We start from the raw sequence: 20549 nt of genomic DNA on the forward strand, positions 1-20549 counted from the left end.
TGCTGATTTATCAATATGAATAATCATAACAGTTTAAAAGGTTATGGTGCCTGTAATTAAGCTGCAGGTTCAGTGGTTAATGATGTTGTTGCAGAAGTCCTTGTGTAACAAGTTACAGCCATCATAAGACAGGTCACTGGGTTATGCACTTGCTGCAGACATTTCAATGTAATGTGCAAGGCCCCAGCTTGACTTATTAGAGGTTTTAAATCTGTATTTCTTTCTTTTATTTGTTTAAGGGGTACTAATGAGATAAATAGCACTTATTAATACGTGCTTTGGAGTACATTTGTATTGCGTGCTATTTAAAGGCCAGCGTTAGCATAATTTCATGCACTGACTTACAGCGCATTTCTTGGTTCGTGTCTTGGCCACGTGCTGGAGAGACAGGAGCTGACTGCTGAGTGTGGGGACGGTGCAGCAGGGTCTCCTACAGTCCATTCTTCACACTTGCCCTGAGCCAGAACATTCTGACAAAATAAACTGCCGATTGCCCCTGCAGTGAGGTTTTTTAGTCCTCCCAGTTGTGGGGTCAAAGAGATTCTACTTTCTGACGGGCACCTCGACTATGGCACAGCACACAATGAACGTTCCAAGGCGCCACTTGCCCACATCTGTTAGTGTATGCACATGGCACATGGGCACACGAGGGATGGATGATTCAGTGACCCTGGATCCTCGTTATGGCATTTGAATAGCTGGCGGAGTCCTGCTGACTACCACTCTGGCCACGATGTCACTAAAATGTTCGTAAAATGGGTTTGTTTTGCTAACATGGCAGTCATTATTGTGAAACTGAAGTTTTAACTTTGAAGTCAGCAGTGAAAATACACCCAGCTTCTGTTTTTGCTTCATGGCCTGGTGGTAACTGGTTATAATGGCCCGCGTGCAGGCTGTGAAATGTGCAAAATATAACATGTAGTGTTTTATATAGAGTGTTAAATGCTCATCGCAGTAAATTGGTGAACACCTCTCTTCTCTCTTGCACGTTAAGAATCAGAACAGTCCAAATACATTTATTGCTGCATTTGGGTGTTAAAGTGATAATAGTGAGGTGAAACCTTCAAAAAGGCGGTGTTAACATGGTTAAAAATAACAACATAAGGAAGTAGTTCCATACCAAACTGTGACACATTAGTCCACATATTTTAGTCAGCCTTGCAGCATAATGCATTCCTTTCCTGCCGCATAGTTCCATTGGCCTTGCCTGAAACCTAGATAAGACAGTGTGCATTCTTGCCAGTCCAGGTTCCACCCCTTCTGGTAAGCAGAAGGCCTTAGTATTCTGACATGCTTGTGCTCTTCTGCCACCTTGTGGCTGAATCTAGGGCGTTCCGTTATAACTTTGATAAAGCTCACAAGTGCAAGTGTATGTATTGGCTTCATAAATTGTGTAGTTATTCCGCAGTTTTTAGGTCGAGCGCACAAGTGCTTTGACCTGTTGTAAGTATTGTGGGCTTTTAACCATGCCCACCGCACACCCATCACTTTCACTCGTTCGTGGGCTTGCCTTTCAAAAATCCTTTATCTTCATTGGTAAATGCTTTACATTTGTCCCTCCTTGGGGCAGTTTTGTAACCACCTTGCAGACTGTCCCCGTTACATCACTATTGCCGAAGCATTTGACTGTGAGCGGTCTTTTTATTTTTGTCTCTCTCCTTTGAGCTCATGCTCGTGAAGGCCAAGGCGCTTTATGTCAACTGTTTTACTTTTCATTTTCAATTTATGTGGCAAGAAAAGTCCAGCTAGGAATTTACAACGCTAATAGCTCTAACTCGATCAAATGCGAGACCCGTTGCATTGCAAATGCTTGTTTTTTCTTGCAGCAGTCACCTGATTGACGCGGCTATGTTTGTATTCTTGCAGAAACAGTGGGCGTTCTCCTTTCTGGTGGGTGTGCTGGAATGTTGGCATGGACCTTAGTCACTCCCATGGATGTTATCAAGGCACGTCTGCAGGTGGATGGCCTGGGCCAGCAGAAGTATCGCGGAGTTCTTCACTGTATCACGAAAAGCGTCAAACAGGAGGGCCTCAAGGTGCTCTTCAAGGGGCTGGGGCTCAATTGCCTGCGTGCCTTCCCTGTAAACATGGTGGTATTTTTCACATACGAAGTGATACTGAAGCTGACAAAACAATTAGCGACATAGAAATGTGTTGTACAAATAAAAAAACTCATCACTTGTTTGCAACGCAACTGTGTGGGTGTCAGGAAATAGGGTGGTTGCTCAGTGGTGCTGGGACAATTTTTTGAGCTCTGGCGTTGGCCAGTAAGGCCACGCTTTAAAGCATGGGTACTCACAAACATTTTCCCAGGGGCCAAAAAGTTTGGTTTGTGATGTGCCTGGGGGCCGCATTGATGCCAGGGCAGTGGCAGTCGGGTGGGGGTGGCCGGGGGGGGGGGGATTGGTGGCAAGGTAGGTGTAGGAAAAGCAAAGGATATACATCTAGTGGCTGAAATAAACAATGGGAAACCAGAAAACCTGGAATTAATCCCGGCTTACCCACTTTTCCAAATTGTGTGATCCTAGGCAATTGTTTAATCTCACTTTCCCTCCTTTTTCTGCATTATCACATTTCAGAGGACTTGGATATATATGATTCATGGTGTGCAATGCACAATACCTGCTTCTATGTTTGATTTAATAAACTATGATGTTGTTTATGTATGATAGGAACCAAGGCCACCCATAAAGTGCACATACCAAGTGACTTGCCTCTTTAATTTACTGTTGGTGGTGTTCTCAGGGAAAGAGGAAGAATTAATGTTTCCAAATTTATGTTTGAAAACTATCACTTTTAAATGAATACATCTCAATGCACCAATAAAATTAATTGTATTAAGGCGTAAAGGCTCTACATGTTAACTAAATACACTTTTTTTAATTTTGAAGAGACTGTCTTAGTTTTACACTTATGCTTATGTCTTTAAAAATGAAGGCATTTCTAAAGTTAAGTGAAGGAGTCCCTAGTTACTGCCTTTCTTTAACACCAATTAAGTTTGAAATAAATGATTGTGTGTCTATTTAATATTTTTATTGTTAGTGCGGAGTCGAGCAAAAAGCTGCCCAGTGCTCCTGTTGCCCAAGGGGCCGCATGTAAAGGGCAGAGGGGCCGCATGAGGCCGCTGGCCGTACTTTGAGTATCCACGCTTTAAAGGCAAATTTGGGGGGTTGCAACAAGCTGTCTTTGAAAAAACAACAAATGCTGTCAGGAGAAAATGATTAAATATACCCTTTAGTGTTTATTCCTTATCTAAACCCCTCCAAGTTTTATGGGGGAGCCCCAGCACCCCTTGCATCTTAAGTTCCAGCGCCTCGGTGTTGGCTAAATAGGGGTATTTGCAGTGCACCGTAGGCCAACGATGTCTGACAGTGTCGTAGAGAACAGCAACTGAATGGTCGGTATAAGCCTATTTGTTGTGCTGTGTTTGGACAGGATTTTCTCCACTGCTTACAACCGCAGGAGCAAGGCTAATGTTTATCCACGTCATTTTACTTTATTTGGTTATGCCTTTCTTCATGAACCATTTAATGTTCTTTCTAGTTTGCATTTCTTAGACATGTGTAAATGCTGCTACAGCGTACCTTATTGTGCTGCGCTATTTCATTTTCAAAACCCATGATATATGTATTTATAACATGCCAGTGGGATTGAAGGTTGGGCAATAAAGTGTACTACTAAACACTGATTTTTGCTTTTATTACCCGATTGCAAAATTCAAATCACCTGGTCTTTGTTCTTACTACAGGATATTGGAGCTTATGTTGAATCGACTTAATCTTCTCTGCGCCACAGTTGGGCCTATGCAATGGCATTCTACTCTGGTTTACTTCAATGACTGTCTGTATAGCTAATGCACATGGGAACGAATATGTGACAGAACAACTAGGTCCTAAACAACTATAGCCTAAACCACTACTCCTAAACAACTAAAAAGTTTCTACAACTAAGTACTGAACAACTACTGTCTAAACAACAATTGTGCCTGAATAACAATTGCCTGAACAACTAATATATATATATATATATATATATTCTAAACAAATAATAAACCATAAAAACCCAAAAGAAAACCTTACCTTAAAATTAGTTGTTGAGGCCATTGTTATTCAGGCACAATTGTTGTTTAGACAGTAGTTGTTCAGTACTTAGTTGTAGAGACTTTTTAGTTGTTTAGCAGCAGTGGTTCAGGCAAGTAGTGGTTTAGACCTAGTTGTTCAGGATGTTTCCCCATGGGAACAGCTTGGCATGTTCCATCTATGAAGATGTGCAGAGTGCGATATGCTATCTACTACCATAGATGAGAGAGGGGTGGGGCATCAGGACAAGGGGTTAATTTGTGCTAGTAGTTCCCAGTGGTGGGCACCCGCACTCTTTTGAGAGCCTTTGTTTTCATCATGAGGCTTTGGCCACAAGTGAGGAAGAGAGAGAAGACAGGAAAGGGAGGGGAGGGGGGGGAAAAAAAAAGACAAATAAAAAATTACCAAAACGGTGAGAAAGGGAGAAAGTTGGGATAAAAGAGAACCCGAGAGTCAGATAAAGAGACAAAGTGTAGGGTTTTGGAAAAAGAGACATGAGGTGGGGACAAATCTAGGAGGCTTGGCATTTGCCAACCTGCCCTTTGTTAGTGCCAGTAGTGGTCCCTAAGAAAACACTCTGGTCTCCTGCACTTATTGTTTTCCAAAATAACCACTGGGCATGACTGTAGGAAGTTGGCTCTGTATGTACTATTTCAAAGTAAGAAATAGCATGCACAGAGTCCAAGGATTCCCCTTAGAGGTAAGATAGTGGCAAAAAGAGATAATTCTAATGCTCTATTTTTTGGTAGTGTGGTCGAGCAGTAGGCTTATCAGAGGAGTAGTGTTAAGCATTTGTTGTACATACACAGGCAATAAATGAGGAACACACACTCAGACAATTCCAGGCCAATAGGTTTTTGTATAGAAAAATATATTTTCTTAGTTTATTTTAAGAACCACAGGTTCAAGATTTACAAGTAATACTTAAAATGAAAGGTATTTCATGTAGGAACTTTGAATTAGCAAAATAGCATATACAGTTTTCACATAAAGGACATATAGCTATTTTAAAACTAGACAGTGCAATTTTCAACAGTTCCTGGTGGAGGTAGGTGTTTGTTAGTTTTTGCAGGTAAGTAAACCACCTACGGGGTTCAAGTTTGGGTCCAAAGTAGCCCATCGTTGGGGGTTCAGAGCAACCCCAAAGTTACCACACCAGCAGCTCAGGGCCAGTCAGGTGCAGAGGTCAAAGTGGTGCCCAAAACACATAGGCTTCAATGGAGAAGGGGGTGCCCCGGTTCCAGTCTGCCAGCAGGTAAGTACCCGCGTCTTCAGAGGGCAGACCAGGGGGGTTTTGTAGGGCACCGGGGGGGGACACAAGTCCACACAAAAAGTACACCCTCAGCAGCACGGGTGCAGTGTGCAAACAGGCGTCGGGTTCGCAATAGACACCAATGGGAGACCAAGGGGTCTCTTCAGCGATGCAGGCAGGCAAGGGGGGGGGCTCCTCGGGGTAGCCACCACCTGGGCAAAGGAGAGGGCCACCTGGGGGTCGCTCCTGCACTGGAGGTTGGATCCTTCAGGTCCTGGGGGCTGCGGGTGCAGTGTCTTTACCAGGCGTCGGGTCTTTGAAGCAGGCAGTCGCGGTCAGGGGGAGCCTCGGGATTCCCTCTGCAGCCGTCGCTGTGGGGGCCCAGGGGGCGTCAACTCTGGCTACTCACGGTCTCGTAGTCGCCGGGGAGTCCTCCCTGTGGTGTTTGTTCTCCACAAGTCGAGCCGGGGGCGTCGGGTGCAGAGTGCAAAGTCTCACGCTTCCGGCGGGAAAAGTGTGTTCTTTCAAAGTTGCTTCTTTGTTGCAAAGTTGCAGTCTTTGGTGAACAGAGCCGCTGTCCTCGGGATTTCTTGGTCCTTCTAGATGCAGGGTAGTCCTCTGAGGCTTCAGAGGTTGCTGGACCCTGGGAACGCGTCGCTGGAGCAGTGTCTTTAGAAGTGGGGAAACAGGCCGGTAGAGCTGGGGCCAAAGCAGTTGGTGTCTCCGTCTTCTCTACAGGTTTTTCAGTTCAGCAGTCCTCTTCTTCTTAGGTTGCAGGAATCTATTTTGCTTGGGTCTGGGAGCCCCTCAGTACTCAATTTAGGGGTGTGTTTAGGTCTGGGAGGGCAGTAGCCACTGGCTACTGTCCTTGATGGTGGCTACACCCTCTTTGTGCCTCCTCCCTGAGGGGAGGGGGGCACATCCCTATTCCTATTGGGGGAATCCTCCATCTGCAAGATGGAGGATTTCTAAAAGTCAGAGTCACCTCAGCTCAGGACACCTTAGGGGCTGTCCTGACTGGCCAGTGACTCCTCCTTGTTTTTCTCATTATCTCTCCTGGACTTGCCGCCAAAAGTGGGGGCTGTGTCCAGGGGGCGGGCATCTCCACTAGCTGGAGTGCCCTGGGGCATTTTAACACGAAGCCTGAGCCTTTGAGGCTCACTGCTAGGTGTTACAGTTCCTGCAGGGGGGAGGTGTGAAGCACCTACACCCAGAGCAGGCTTTTGTTTCTGTCCTCAGAGAGCACAAAGGCCCTCACCACATGGGGTCAGAAACTCATCTCTCAGCAGCAGGCTGGCACAGACCAGTCAGTCCTGCACTGAACAATTGGGTAAAATACAGGGGGTATCTCTAAGATGCCCTCTGTGTGCATTTTTTAATAAATCCAACACTGGCATCAGTGTGGGTTTATTATTCTGAGAAGTCTGATACCAAACTTCCCAGTATTCAGTGTAGCCATTATGGAGCTGTGGCGTTCGTTTTTGACAGACTCCCAGACCACATACTCTTATGGCTACCCTGCACTTAAAATGTCTAAGGTTTTGCTTAGATACTGTAGGGGCATAGTGCTCATGCACCTATGCCCTCACCTGTGGTATAGTGCACCATGCCTTAGGGCTGTAAGGCCTGTTAGAGGGGTGACTTACCTATGCCATAGGCAGTGTGAGGTTGGCATGGCACCCTGAGGGGAGTGCCATGTTGACTTAGTCATTTTCTCCCCACCAGCACACACAAGCTGGCATGCAGTGTGTCTGTGCTGAGTGAGGGGTCCCCAGGGTGGCATAAGACATGCTGCAGCCCTTAGAGACCTTCCCTGGCATCAGGCCCCATGGTTCCAGGGGTACCAGTTACAAGGGACTTACCTGGGTGCCAGGGTTGTGCCAATTGTGGAGACAATGGTACATTTTAGGTGAAAGAACACTGGTGCTGGGGCCTGGTTAGCAGGGTCCCAGCACACTTCTCAGTCAAGTCAGCATCAGTATCAGGCAAAAAGAGGGGGGTAATTGCAACAGGGAGCCATTTCCTTACACAAGCCCCCCCCAGCCCACAGGCCAGGAGACTCAGCCAAAGCTGAGAGAGTCTTCCTAGTCTGTCAGGCGAGGAAGAGTAGAGGAAATAGGCTGGTTTGTTGCAGGGCCTACTCTGCCTTACATCCTCCTATTCAGGTCATTCCCCCTGAGGAACTGACCCACTTCCACAGTGATAGGACCTAGTCTAAATTGCCTCTTGTCTGTGCGTTTAATGTCTTCACCCATTCTCTCTATTTTGGGGTTAGAGGTATCCACCTCTGCTAATCTTATCTTAGCCAGGGTCACCCCTAGCTTACCCAAAGAGGTTACCCAGAGCTGGAGTAACCCCACCATGACCAACAGGGTCAGGGGGCCTAACTTGCTATTTGGCATGGGGTCAGACCACCATGTCAAGGATAGTGCAGCCATAAAGGCTAACACCCAGCAGAGGCCACTGACAGCTGTCAGTGCCCAGAACCACACCTTTAGCTCTTCACCTACAAGGGAAGGGGCTAAGTTACAGGCTTCTTTGGGTTCAGGGTGCCTGTCTGCTGTATTAGAGTGGGGGGTTACCACATCTTGTAGTAAACACCCTTCTTCCTCTCTTTCTTCTGTTAGCTGAGGAGCCACCCACTCAGGCTTAACAGTTGCCTGACTAGCCAGGACTTCTTGTGGGTCAGGTTGGACGTTACCAGTGCCACTTGTGGAGTTCTCCCCTACTGGAGCAGAATCTCCTTGGCTTGCTGGAACCTTGGCTAAAGGTTGCCCACCCTTCCTACACTGTTTTCTTTTCTTTTTCTTCTGGGGCCTACTTGCAGTTACTGCAGAGGCAGCACCTCCAGAATCCTTGGGAGAGGACTGGCACTGGACCAGTTCCTCTCCTGGGCTCTGACTAACCTCTGGGTAGTAATTCCAAGGAGACAATCAAGGGGGAAGTATGTACTGACTACCACCCTTCTCCAGCTAAAAGTCCCACCCACTTCTATGGGCACAAAAGCCACCGGCCTATCAGTGACCCTGTCTGGGCTAACTCTTTCTCTGGCAGTCTCACCTGGGATGTATTGGTTTGAGAACACCAGCCTGTCATGCACAATAGTGTGACTGGCACAAGTGTCTCTCAGGGCAGTGGCTGGGATTCCATTCACCAGTAGGTGGTGGAAGTGTCTACTTCCCTCTGGAATCTCCAACTCACCTGTTGGGCCCTTTTTCCAGTTGAAGGCTATGAAGACCTCCTCATCTGAGGAGTCATCCCCAATGGCTACACTGGTCACCCCTGGGATTTTGCTATGGGGTTTGTTTTTGGGACAAGAAGTGTCCTTGGTGTGGTGCCCTGTCTGTCTACAGTTTTGGCACCATCGCTTAGTGGCATCCCAGTTCTTACCCTGGTACCCACCTTTGTTTTGGGTTGTGTCTCGGGGCCCACCCACCTGGTCTGGTTTTTGGGGGCCTACAGTGTACTCTTTTTCTTTGTTTCTAGTGTCATCCACTTTCTCCTGGGGAGGCTTTGTAACCCCTTTCTTTTGGTCACCCCCAGTGGAAGTTTTGGTTACCCTAGTCTTGACCCAGTGGTCTGCCTTCTTTCCCAATTCTTGGGGAGAAATTAGACCTAGGTCTACCAGATACTGATGCAACTTTTCATTGAAGCAGTTACTTAAAATGTGTTCTTTCATAAGCAAATTATAAAGCCCAACATAGTCATGCACTTCATTTCCAGTTACCCAACCATCCAGTGTTTTCACTGAGTAGTCTACAAAATCAACCCAGGTCTGGCTCGAGGATTTTTGAGCCCCCCTGAACCTAATTCTATACTCCTCAGTGGAGAATCCAAAGCCCTCAATCAGGGTAGCCTTCATGAGGTCATAGGATTCTGCATCTTTTCCAGAGAGTGTGAGGAGTCTATCCCTACACATTCCAGTGAACATTTCCCATAGGAGAGCACCCCAGTGAGATCTGTTTACTTTTCTGGTTGCACAAGCCCTCTCAAAAGCTGTGAACCATTTGGTTATGTCATCACCATCTTCATATTTAGTTACAATCCCTGTTGGGATTTTCAACATGTCAGGAGAATCTCTGACCCTATTTATGTTGCTGCCACCATTGATGGGACCAAAACCCATCTCTTGTCTTTCCCTTTCTATGGCTAGGAGCTGTCTCTCTAAAGCCAATCTTTTGACCATCCTGGCTAACAGTAGGTCATCTTCACTGAGGCTGTCCTCAGTGATTCCAGAGGTGCTGGACTCTCCTGTGAGAGAATGAGCATCTCTGACTATCACAGTTGGAGTCAGGGTTTGAGGGACCCTGTTCTCCCTAACTAGGACTGGAGGGGGGAAATTCTCCTCCACATCACTAGCTTCCCCCTCTGTGAGGGCATCATCAGAGGGGTTGTTTTTAGCAAATTCTGCCAAGAGCTCCTGGAGCTGTTCTTTGGTAGGGTGTGATCCAGTTTTTATTTTTTTGATTCTGCAGAGAGTCCTTAACTCTGACATCCTAAGACGCAGGTAAGGTGTGAGGTTGAGCTCCACCACTGTCTCTTCTGCAGTAGACATTATGTTTCTAAAAGTTGGAATACTTTTTAAGAATCTAAAACTATCTCTAGAACTTAATTCAAACTTTTACAAAACTTTTAAACTCTAAAAGAAATGCTAACAGGGACTAACACAAGGCCCTAGCAGGACTTTTAAAAATTTAGAATAATAACACAAATTTCAAAAATCAGTTTCTAATGACAATTTTTGGAATTTAGTCGTGTTATCAGGTATTGGCTGAGTAGTCCAGCAAATGCAAAGTCTTGTACCCCACCGCTGATCCACCAATGTAGGAAGTTGGCTCTGTATGTACTATTTCGAAGTAAGAAATAGCATGCACAGAGTCCAAGCGTTCCCCTTAGAGGTAAGATAGTGGCAAAAAGAGATAATTCTAATGCTCTATTTTGTGGTAGTGTGGTCGAGCAGTAGGCTTATCAGAGGAGTAGTGTTAAGCATTTGTTGTACATACACAGGCAATAAATGAGGAACACACACTCAGAGACAATTCCAGGCCAATAGGTTTTTGTATAGAAAAATATATTTTCTTAGTTTATTTTAAGAACCACAGGTTCAAGATTTACAAGTAATACTTAAAATGAAAGGTATTTCATGTAGGAACTTTAGGAACTTTGAATTAGCAAAATAGCATATACAGTTTTCACATAAAGGACATATAGCTATTTTAAAACTAGACACTGCAATTTTCAACAGTTCCTGGGGGAGGTAAGTGTTTGTTAGTTTTTGCAGGTAAGTAAACCACCTACAGGGTTCAAGTTTGGGTCCAAAGTAGCCCACCGTTGGGGGTTCAGAGCAACCCCAAAGTTACCACACCAGCAGCTCAGGGCCGGTCAGGTGCAGAGGTCAAAGTGGTGCCCAAAACACGTAGGCTTCAATGGAGAAGGGGGTGCCCCAGTTCCAGTCTGCCAGCAGGTAAGTACCCGCGTCTTCGGAGGGAAGCCCAGGGGGGTTTTGTAGGGCACCGGGGGGGACACAAGTCCACACAAAAAGTACACCCTCAGCAGCATGGGGCGGCCGGGTGCAGTGTGCAAACAGGCGTCAGGTTCGCAATAGAAATCAATGGGAGACCAAGGGGTCTCTTCAGCGATGCAGGCAGGCAAGGGGGGGGCTCCTCGGGGTAGCCACTACCTGGGCAAGGGAGAGGGCCACCTGGGGGTCGCTCCTGCACTGGAGGTCGGATCCTTCAGGTCCTGGGGGCTGCGGGTGCAGTGTCTTTACCAGGCGTCGGGTCTTTGAAGCAGGCAGTCACGGTCAGGGGGAGCCTCGGGATTCCCTCTGCAGCCGTCGCTGTGGGGGCTCAGGGGGGGGTCAACTCTGGCTACTCACGGTCTCGAAGTCGCCGGGGAGTCCTCCCTGTGGTGGTTGTTCCCCACAAGTCGAGCCAGGGGCGTCGGGTGCAGAGTGCAAAGTCTCACGCTTCCGGCGGGAAACGTGTGTTGTTTCAAAGTTGCTTCTTTGTTGAAAAGTTGCAGTCTTTGGTGAACAGAGCCGCTGTCCTCGGGAGTTCTTGGTCCTTCTAGATGCAGGGTAGTCCTCTGAGGCTTCAGAGGTTGCTGGACCCTGGGAACGCGTCGCTGGAGCAGTGTCTTTAGAAGTGGGGAGACAGGCCGGTAGAGCTGGGGCCAAAGCAGTTGGTGTCTCCGTCTTCTCTGCAGGTTTTTCAGTTCAGCAGTCCTCTTCTTCTTAGGTTGCAGGAATCTATCTTGCTTGGGTCTGGGAGCCCCTAAATACTCAATTTAGGGGTGTGTTTAGGTCTGGGAGGGCAGTAGCCAATGGCTACTGTCCTTGATGGTGGCTACACCCTCTTTGTGCCTCCTCCCTGAGGGGAGGGGGGCACATCCCTATTCCTATTGGGGGAATCCTCCATCTGCAAGATGGAGGATTTCTAAAAGTCAGAGTCACCTCAGCTCAGGACACCTTAGGGGCTGTCCTGACTGGCCAGTGACTCCTCCTTGTTCTTCTCATTATCTCTCCTGGACTTGCCGCCAAAAGTGGGGGCTGTGTCCAGGGGGTGGGCATCTCCACTAGCTGGAGTGCCCTGGGGCATTGTAACACGAAGCCTGAGCCTTTGAGGCTCACTGCTACGTGTTACAGTTCCTGCAGGGGGGAGGTGTGAAGCACCTCCACCCAGAGCAGGCTTTTGTTTCTGTCCTCAGAGAGCACAAAGGCCCTCACCACATGGGGTCAGAAACTCATCTCTCAGCAGCAGGCTGGCACAGACCAGTCAGTCCTGCACTGAACAATTGGGTAAAATACAGGGGGTATCTCTAAGATGCCCTCTGTGTGCATTTTTTAATAAATCCAACACTGGCATCAGTGTGGGTTTATTATTCTGAGAAGTCTGATACCAAACTTCCCAGTATTCAGTGTAGCCATTATGGAGCTGTGGCGTTCGTTTTTGACAGACTCCCAGACCACATACTCTTATGGCTACCCTGCACTTAAAATGTCTAAGGTTTTGCTTAGATACTGTAGGGGCATAGTGCTCATGCACCTATGCCCTCACCTGTGGTATAGTGCACCATGCCTTAGGGCTGTAAGGCCTGTTAGAGGGGTGACTTACCTATGCCATAGGCAGTGTGAGGTTGGCATGGCACCCTGAGGGGAGTGCCATGTTGACTTAGTCATTTTCTCCCCACCAGCACACACAAGCTGGCATGCAGTGTGTCTGTGCTGAGTGAGGGGTCCCCAGGGTGGCATAAGACATGCTGCAGCCCTTAGAGACCTTCCCTGGCATCAGGCCCCATGGTACCAGGGGTACCAGTTACAAGGGACTTACCTGGGTGCCAGGGTTGTGCCAATTGTGGAGACAATGGTACATTTTAGGTGAAAGAACACTGGTGCTGGGGCCTGGTTAGCAGGGTCCCAGCACACTTCTCAGTCAAGTCAGCATCAGTATCAGGCAAAAAGTGGAGGGTAATTGCAACAGTGAGCCATTTCCTTACAATGACCCACTCAAAACTCTGCCTCTTGCAAGTCATGGACCCTTCCGACTCCCAACAATGGTAATATATTGCTTATTACATTCTGTGTATCTGCATAAATGCTGAAAAATCAGTGCAGTTGTGTACTTTAAGAAATAGCTACAATCGAATATCTTTACGCATTGCCTTTAAATTTTACCACTAGAGAAGTGTGGGCTTGTGGGATGGAAAAGGGGCCACGTAGCGTGGTGTGGGGAGAAGAAATAAAATATTAATAAAATATCAAATAAAAAAAACTTACCTTAATGCCGCGCTGCTCTGCTGCTCCGCACCTCTGTCCTCTTGTCAAGTGCAGGCACAGGCTCCCAGCCTGCCCTGCAGCCAATCCTGACGCTGCTCAGAGCAGTGTTAGGATTGGTTGGGAGCGCCCAGCCACGGCACTCCCAGGCAGACTGGGAGCCTGTGCCTGCTCTCTCCAGCCCGGCAACACAGAGAGCACACTGCGCATGTATGTTTGGCCGGCCAAACACTAATGTGCTCTGAGGGGAGTGCACAGTGAATGCCTCTCACTGCTCGTCATAGTCCGTGGCCCCACCCCTTTTAATACAAAACGATAATAAACATAAATTATTATTGTTTTGTATTGAAGGGTTTGCAGCTGCTGCTCCTGGCGGGGGGGGGGCGATGCCCCCCCCCGGACTAGAGGCTTAATATTAATCACATAAAGAAAAGACAATGCAGCAGAGTTGTATTACCTTTCCACACTGAAAGACAGAGTTTAGGATGTTGTTTTAGTGGAAAAGTATACAGTGACTATTCCTGAAATGTCAAAAGCAGAGAGGCGTCTTCCGAAAAAAGGTGATACAGCTGGTGTTAGCCATTAACAGCAGGAATATGAGAGACGCAAGAAGAGCAGATGGTGCTGACCTATTATGTGTTTAAAAAAATATAAATTTATAATTTACGTTAACCTTATGCAGACAAAAAAATAAACTAATTAACTCAAGGGAGCTGTCATGCTGACTGTATGTCAAAATATCGACTACACAAATGTACTACCAAAATAGCATGGCCAAAGTACAGACAACCAAAATATTGAGAAGTGAACTGCATATTGGTAAGTATAGTTTTACTATTTTAACTCCACATCTACGTACCTTGAAGATTACATATATATATATATATATATGTTCAACAAAAAGCGCTGCACTCCTGGAGGTTTCTCTTAGTAATTTTCATTTATTCATCAAAGCAGCATGAAACCAGACCCCACAACGCGTTTCGACTGACGTCTTTTTCAAGTGGTATGTAGTCTGTATTCACATCGTTTTCACAGTCAAAGCTTTTTTATATATACAGAGCATTCTGGGACATGTTCATTATATTAGTGCATTCTGGGATTTGCAGTTTCTCATATATAATCCAGCTGGGGCTTATTAGTCTCCTGTGACTCATTATCTTTTCATTTGCGCTCCGCATGGCTCCATATATTTATTATTAAATATTATTGGAGAGATCGGCATAAAAGATAAATGTGCAGTTGCACGGAAAAAATGAAAATGAAATACTTGATGGATTTATGGAAGCCTCATTTAATGTTGAAATGTATGGAGCCATGGCAATTAAAAATGCAACTTTCCATGTTAAGTATTGCATTTCACAAGAATGCATGGGCTCAAAAGGTGGACCCATGAGTCGTGTTAAGACAATGTTGAGGTTCCATGAAGGAACTGGTGGTGTTCTTGGTGGTATAATTCTCTTTAGGCCTTCCATAAATGCTTTTATGACTGGTATCCTAAATAGTGAAGTTGAGTGCGTAATTTGCAGGTAAGCTGAAATTGCGGTAAGATGTATCTTAATGGAAGAAAAAGCTAGCTTTGACTTTTGCAAATGTAGTAAGTATCTTACGATGTCTTTGGCAGATGCGTGTAAGGGTTGAATTTGATTATTATGGCAGTAATAAACAAATCTTTTCCACTTATTTGCATAGCAATGTCTAGTGGTAGGTTTCCTAGCTTGTTTTATGACCTCCATACATTCCTGTGTAAGGCCTAAGTGTCCGAACTCTAGGACTTCAGGAGCCAAATTGCGAGATTCAGCGATGCTGGATTTGGGTGTCTGATCTGTTGTTTGTGTTGCGTTAACAGATCTGGTCTGTTTGGTAGTTTGACATGAGGCACTACTGAGAGGTCTAGTAGTGTTGTGTACCAAGGTTGTCTTGCCCATGTTGGCGCTATTAGTATGACTCTGAGTTTGTTTTGACTCAACTTGTTTACCAGATATGGAAGGAGTGGGAGAGGGGGAAAAGCGTAAGCCAATATCCCTGACCAACTCATCCATAAAGCATTGCCCTGAGACTGATCTTGTGGGTACCTGGATGCGAAGTTTCGGCATTTTGCGTTTTCCTTTGTTGCAAATAGATCTATTTGTGGTGTTCCCCAACTCTGGAAGTAAGTGTTCAGTATTTGGGGGTGAATCTCCCATTCGTGGATCTGTTGGTGATCCCGAGAGAGATTGTCTGCTAACTGATTCTGAATTCCTGGAATAAATTGTGCTATTAGGCGAATGTGGTTGTGAATCACCCAATGCCATATTCTCTGTGCCAGGAGACACAACTGTGTTGAGTGTGTCCCTCCCTGTTTGTTTAGGTAATACATCGTTGTCATGTTGTCTGTTTTGACAAGAATGTGTTTGTGGCTTATTATGGGTTGAAATGCTTTCAGCGCTAGAAATACTGCCAATAGTTCTAAGTGATTTATGTGAAACTGTTTTTGCTGAGTGTCCCATTGTCTTTGGATGCTGTGTTGATTGAGGTGTGCTCCCCACCCTATCATGGAGGCATCTGTCGTTATTACATATTGTGGCACTGGGTCTTGGAAAGGCCGCCCTTGGTTTAAATTTATACTGTTCCACCATTGAAGCGAGGTGTATGTTTGGCAGTCTACCAACACCAGATCCAGAAGTTGACCCTGTGCCTGTGACCATTGTGATGCTAGGCACTGTTGTAAGGGCTGCATGTGCAACCTTGCGTTTGGGTCAATGGCTATGCATGAGGACATCATGCCTAGGAGTTTCATCACCATTTTGACTTGTATTTTTTGTTTTGGATACATGGCATGTATTACATTGTGAAATGCCTGAACCCTTTGTGGACTTGGAGTGGCAATCCCTTTTGCTGTGTTGATTGTCGCCCCTAAGTATTGCTGTGTTTGACATGGCAGAAGGTGTGACTTTGTGTAGTTGATTGAGAAACCTAGTTTGTGGAGGGTTTCTATGACATACTTTGTGTGTTGTGAACACCGTTCTAGCGTGTTGGTTTTGATTAACCAATCATCTAGGTACGGGAACACATGTATTTGCTGCCTTCTGATATGTGCAGCTACGACTGCCAGGCATTTTGTAAAAACTCTTGGCGCAGTTGTTATTCCGAATGGCAACACCTTGAATTGGTAATGTACCCCTTGGAATACAAACCTTAAGTACTTTCTGGTTGAAGGATGTATCGGTATATGGAAATATGCATCCTTTAGGTCTAGTGTTGTCATGTAATCTTGTTGTTTGAGCAGTGGGATTACGTCCTGTAATGTCACCATGTGAAAGTGATCTGATTTGATGTAGGTATTTAATGTTCTGAGATCTAATATAGGTCTCAGACTCTTGTCTTATTTGGGTATAAGAAAGTACAGAGAGTAAACTCCTGTTCCTTTCTGTTGGTTTGGTACTAATTATACTGCTTCTTTCTGTAGCAATGCCTGAACTTCTAGTCCTAGAAGATCTATATGTTGTTTTGACATATTGTGTGTTTTCGGTGGGACGTTTGGAGGGAATTTGAGAAATTCTATGCAATAACCATGCTGGATAATTGCTAGGACCCAAGTGTCTGTTGTTATCTTCTCCCAATGTTTGTAAAATTTGCTTAGTCTCCCCCCCTCAGGTGTTATGTGTTGGGGATGTGTGACTTGGAAGTCACTGCTTGTTTTGAGGAGTTTTGGGGCTCTGGAACTTCCCTCTATTCTTTTGGAATTGTCCCCCTCTATATTGCCCCCGAAAACTTCCCCGCTGATATTGGCTTTGATAAGTGGGCCTTGGTTGTGAGGTTGTGGCCTCTGTAGGTTGACCTCGAAACCCTCCCCTAAATTGTGTTTTGCGAAAAGTGCCTCTGCTCTGTGGGGAGTAGAGTGCGCCCATGGCTTTTGCCGTATCAGTATCTTTTTTGAGTTTCTCAATAGCAGTGTCGACTTCCGGCCCAAACAACTGCTGTTCATTAAAGGGCATATTCAGCACGGCTTGTTGTATTTCCGGTTTGAATCCGGTTGCAACCATGCGTGCCTCCTTATCGTTATTGCAGTATTTACTGTCCTTGCAGCCGTATCTGCTGCATCCATTGCTGACCGTATCTGATTATTGGAGATACTTTGTCCTTCCTCCACCACTTGTTGTGCCCTTTTCTGGAACTCTTTGGGTAAGTATTCTATGAAATGCTGCATGTCGTCCCAATGAGCTCTATCGTATCTCGCCAAAAGTGCTTGTGAGTTGGCAATGCGCCATTGGTTTGCTGCTTGTGCTGCAACCCTTTTACCCGCAGCATTGAATTTGCGACTCTCCTTGTCTGGAGGTGGTGCGTCTCCCGAGGTATGAGAGTTTGCTCTCTTGCGAGCTGCCCCGACAACCACAGAGTCTGGTGTTAATTGCTGCGTAATATAAACAGGGTCTGTTGGCGGTGGCTTGTACTTCTTCTCCACCCTTGGAGTTATGGCTCTGCCTTTTACAGGATCCTGAAATATTTGTTTGGAATGTTTTAGCATTCCCGGGAGCATAGGTAAGCTTTGGTATTGGCTATGAGTGGAGGATAGTGTATTAAACAAAAAGTCATCCTCAATTGGTTCTGCATGCAAGGTGACGTTATGAAAAGCAGCTGCCCTTGAGACCACCTGCGTGTAGGATGTACTGTCTTCAGGTGGCGACGGCCTCGCAGGGTAACAGTCTGGGCTCTTATCTGATACAGGAGCATCATAAAGGTCCCATGCGTCGGGATCATCTTGACTCATTGCAGTATGAGTCGGGGATTGCATCAGTGGTGGAGTGGCTACCGGTGATGTGTGCATTGATGGTGGTGGAGATGGTGGTGGAGTGGTTTGTCTTGCCACCTTTGCCTGTGGCTGCTTGTCCTTTTCTTGAAAGGCAAGTCTTCTTTTCATCTTAATTGGGGGAAGAGTGCTTATCTTCCCTGTGTCTTTTTGAATGTGGAGCCTTCTTTGAGTGTAGTCTGGCTCTACTGATTCAAGTTCTTCTCCGAACTTATGTCCTTGCATCTGGGAGGACAATCCCTGTTCCTCTGTGTAGGAACCTGTTTTCGGTTCCGAGGCTGGATGTTTCGGAATCGAAACCTTTTCGGTCGCCTTTTTGGGCTCCGAGGAAACCTTCTTTATTTTCGGCGTTGTGGTGTCTCGGTGCCGACCCATTTCGGTGCCACTGTCTCGGTGCCGAATCTGCTCGAAGCCGCTGTCTCGGGCCCGAGATAGCTGTGTGGCGGTATCTCGACCGGAGTCGGATGACTTTGCCACAAGCGTGCCCATTTTTCGGTGCCGATGATCGGTCACCTATTTTTCGGTTTAAGCCATGGCCTGTTGGTGGTGGCGTCCCCTGGGCTCTTGTTGTCTTCTCGTGAGTTTTATGTTTCGACGTCTTACTCGCGGTTTTCGGCGTTTCTTCGGGATCGAGCTCGTCAGAGTCCGATTCCTGGATGGAGAAGGTTTCTTCTTCCTCCTCGAAACGCCCTTGTCCTGTCGGCGCCGACACCATCTGCAGTCTTCTCGCTCTTCGGTCTCTTAATGTCTTCCTCGACCGAAACGCTCGACAGGCTTCACAGGTATCCTCCTTGTGCTCTGGAGACAGTCACAAGTTACAGACCAGATGCTGATCTGTATACGGATACTTGTTATGACATTTTGGGCAGAAGCGGAATGGGTCCGTTCCATCAGCCTTGAAGAGACACGTGGCCGGGCCGACCAGGCCCCGACGGGGGATCAAAAAAACCCCGAAGGGCCACCGGAGCTCTTCAAAAGTCGGTGTCGATCTGTTGTAACTAACCCGATACGGAACGCAAACAATACCGACGATTTTTCCGAGATTCTAACTAACTTTCCGCCCCGAAACACGGAGCGAAAAGGAACACGTCCGAACCCGATGGCGGAAAAAAACCAATCTAAGATGGAGTCAACGCCCATGCGCAATGGAGCCGAAATGGGAGGAGTCCCTCGATCTCGTGACTCGAAAAGACTTTTCCGAAGAAAAACAACTTGTAACACTCCGAGCCCAACACCAGATGGCGGGATGTGCACAGCATGTGTATCTGCAGCTACACATGCCATCGAACATATATATATATATATATGTGTGTGTGTGTGTGTGTGTGTGCATTTATATAGTCAAGGTATATACGCTTACCTGATCCTCAATATTCTGTCCATGAAATTCTGGAGTCGCTATGAAGGTGGCATACAGTCGCGGCAGCACTCCTAAGTATGATTACGGTAGGGCGGTTATGGCCGTCTTTGCACCGAACTGATGATTTTTTAAGGAGAGTGTATTGTGAATGAGGATTGACAGAGTTCCTGAAGAAATCATTGTTGTTTGAATGCTGCCTCTACTAGCTGTTTCTTCTCGCAGGCTCAGTGGCACTGTTTCTCTTAGAGCCAAGAAACTGGTTTGGTATCAGCTATGCTTTACAAAATGTATACATTAATGAAAACTTCTGTTAAAATCAAGCTTTAATAGTCCCATAGAAAGGAAGCATTGGGATCTAGATTTACTACTGATTAACACAGGAACTTGCTTGACACGGAGAGAAGCAAACAGCAGCGCTTGTCAACGTTTCAGCGCAAAAAATATTTTTCTCTGAAAAGTTGATGTGGGCGCTACGCAAAAAGGCATTGTATCACAGAGCACCAATCCTCATAATTATCTATGAAAAGGGGGAATAATTGGATGAGAACAAAAGAAGTGTGACCTGACCAGACGAATCCAGATGCAAACAAAGTTCATGCAGACTATCAGGGGATTTTCCTTTGCATAATATGAGTTATTGACATGAACACACATTTTGTGTTTCTTCTCTTTTGACGGGACATTCTCACATTAAAGTTTGTACTGCAGGGTGTATACATCGAGTACAAATCTCAAGCAAGGCAGTGCTGGTTCGCTGTAGAAAAACAGTTTTTTCAGCTCGTGGATTACAATATCGGCGTACAAACCTAATCACAGACGGCACTACTCACATTTTTCCCAATCAGGTAGAAGAGCACTGCTAATTTTCATGCAGCAATTTGGAGCACGAAATTAAGAAAGTATGGACCTGGGCTTTTTAATCATAAATGGCTAAACCCGTTGCTCTCATACTGAGCAAAAGGATTTCCATAAGACCAGTTAAACAAAGTATTGCAATTCATACAGTTAAGTAACAAAATGATGGAATTTAAGGGAAATCCATGATAACAAGGATCTAATAAGTTAATGTATCTATAAAAATGTAAATACCTTGAATAAAATTATAAAACCTCTAACTTCGCTGGAATGAAATGAGGAGGAAAGAAATACTTAAAATTTGTGGGAAACGGTATAAGCAGTGAATAAAATGCTGATTTCAAGTTAGAAAGTAAAACAGATTCTTAGTTATAGGACTAATTAGGATTACAAAACCATATGCTTGATGTGCTTCCCCATAAACATTTCACGGGCAGAAA

At 45.9% G+C, this 20549-nt stretch overlaps 1 protein-coding gene across 2 annotated transcripts in view; it reads left to right on the forward strand.

Moving 5' to 3' along the window:
• Positions 1-2849, forward strand: part of SLC25A47 (solute carrier family 25 member 47) — a 101410-nt gene extending 98561 nt beyond the window's left edge. For both annotated transcript variants that reach the window (XM_069208327.1, XM_069208328.1), the window contains one exon: positions 1867-2849. In XM_069208327.1, coding sequence (XP_069064428.1) covers positions 1867-2251 — 385 coding nt within the window. In that variant the 3' untranslated portion in view covers positions 2252-2849. The remainder of the gene's footprint in view (positions 1-1866) is intronic.
• The last annotated feature ends 17700 nt before the right edge of the window (positions 2850-20549 follow it).

The sequence above is a fragment of the Pleurodeles waltl genome, chromosome 9 (assembly GCF_031143425.1).
Source record: "Pleurodeles waltl isolate 20211129_DDA chromosome 9, aPleWal1.hap1.20221129, whole genome shotgun sequence".
Taxonomy (NCBI): domain Eukaryota; kingdom Metazoa; phylum Chordata; class Amphibia; order Caudata; family Salamandridae; genus Pleurodeles; species Pleurodeles waltl.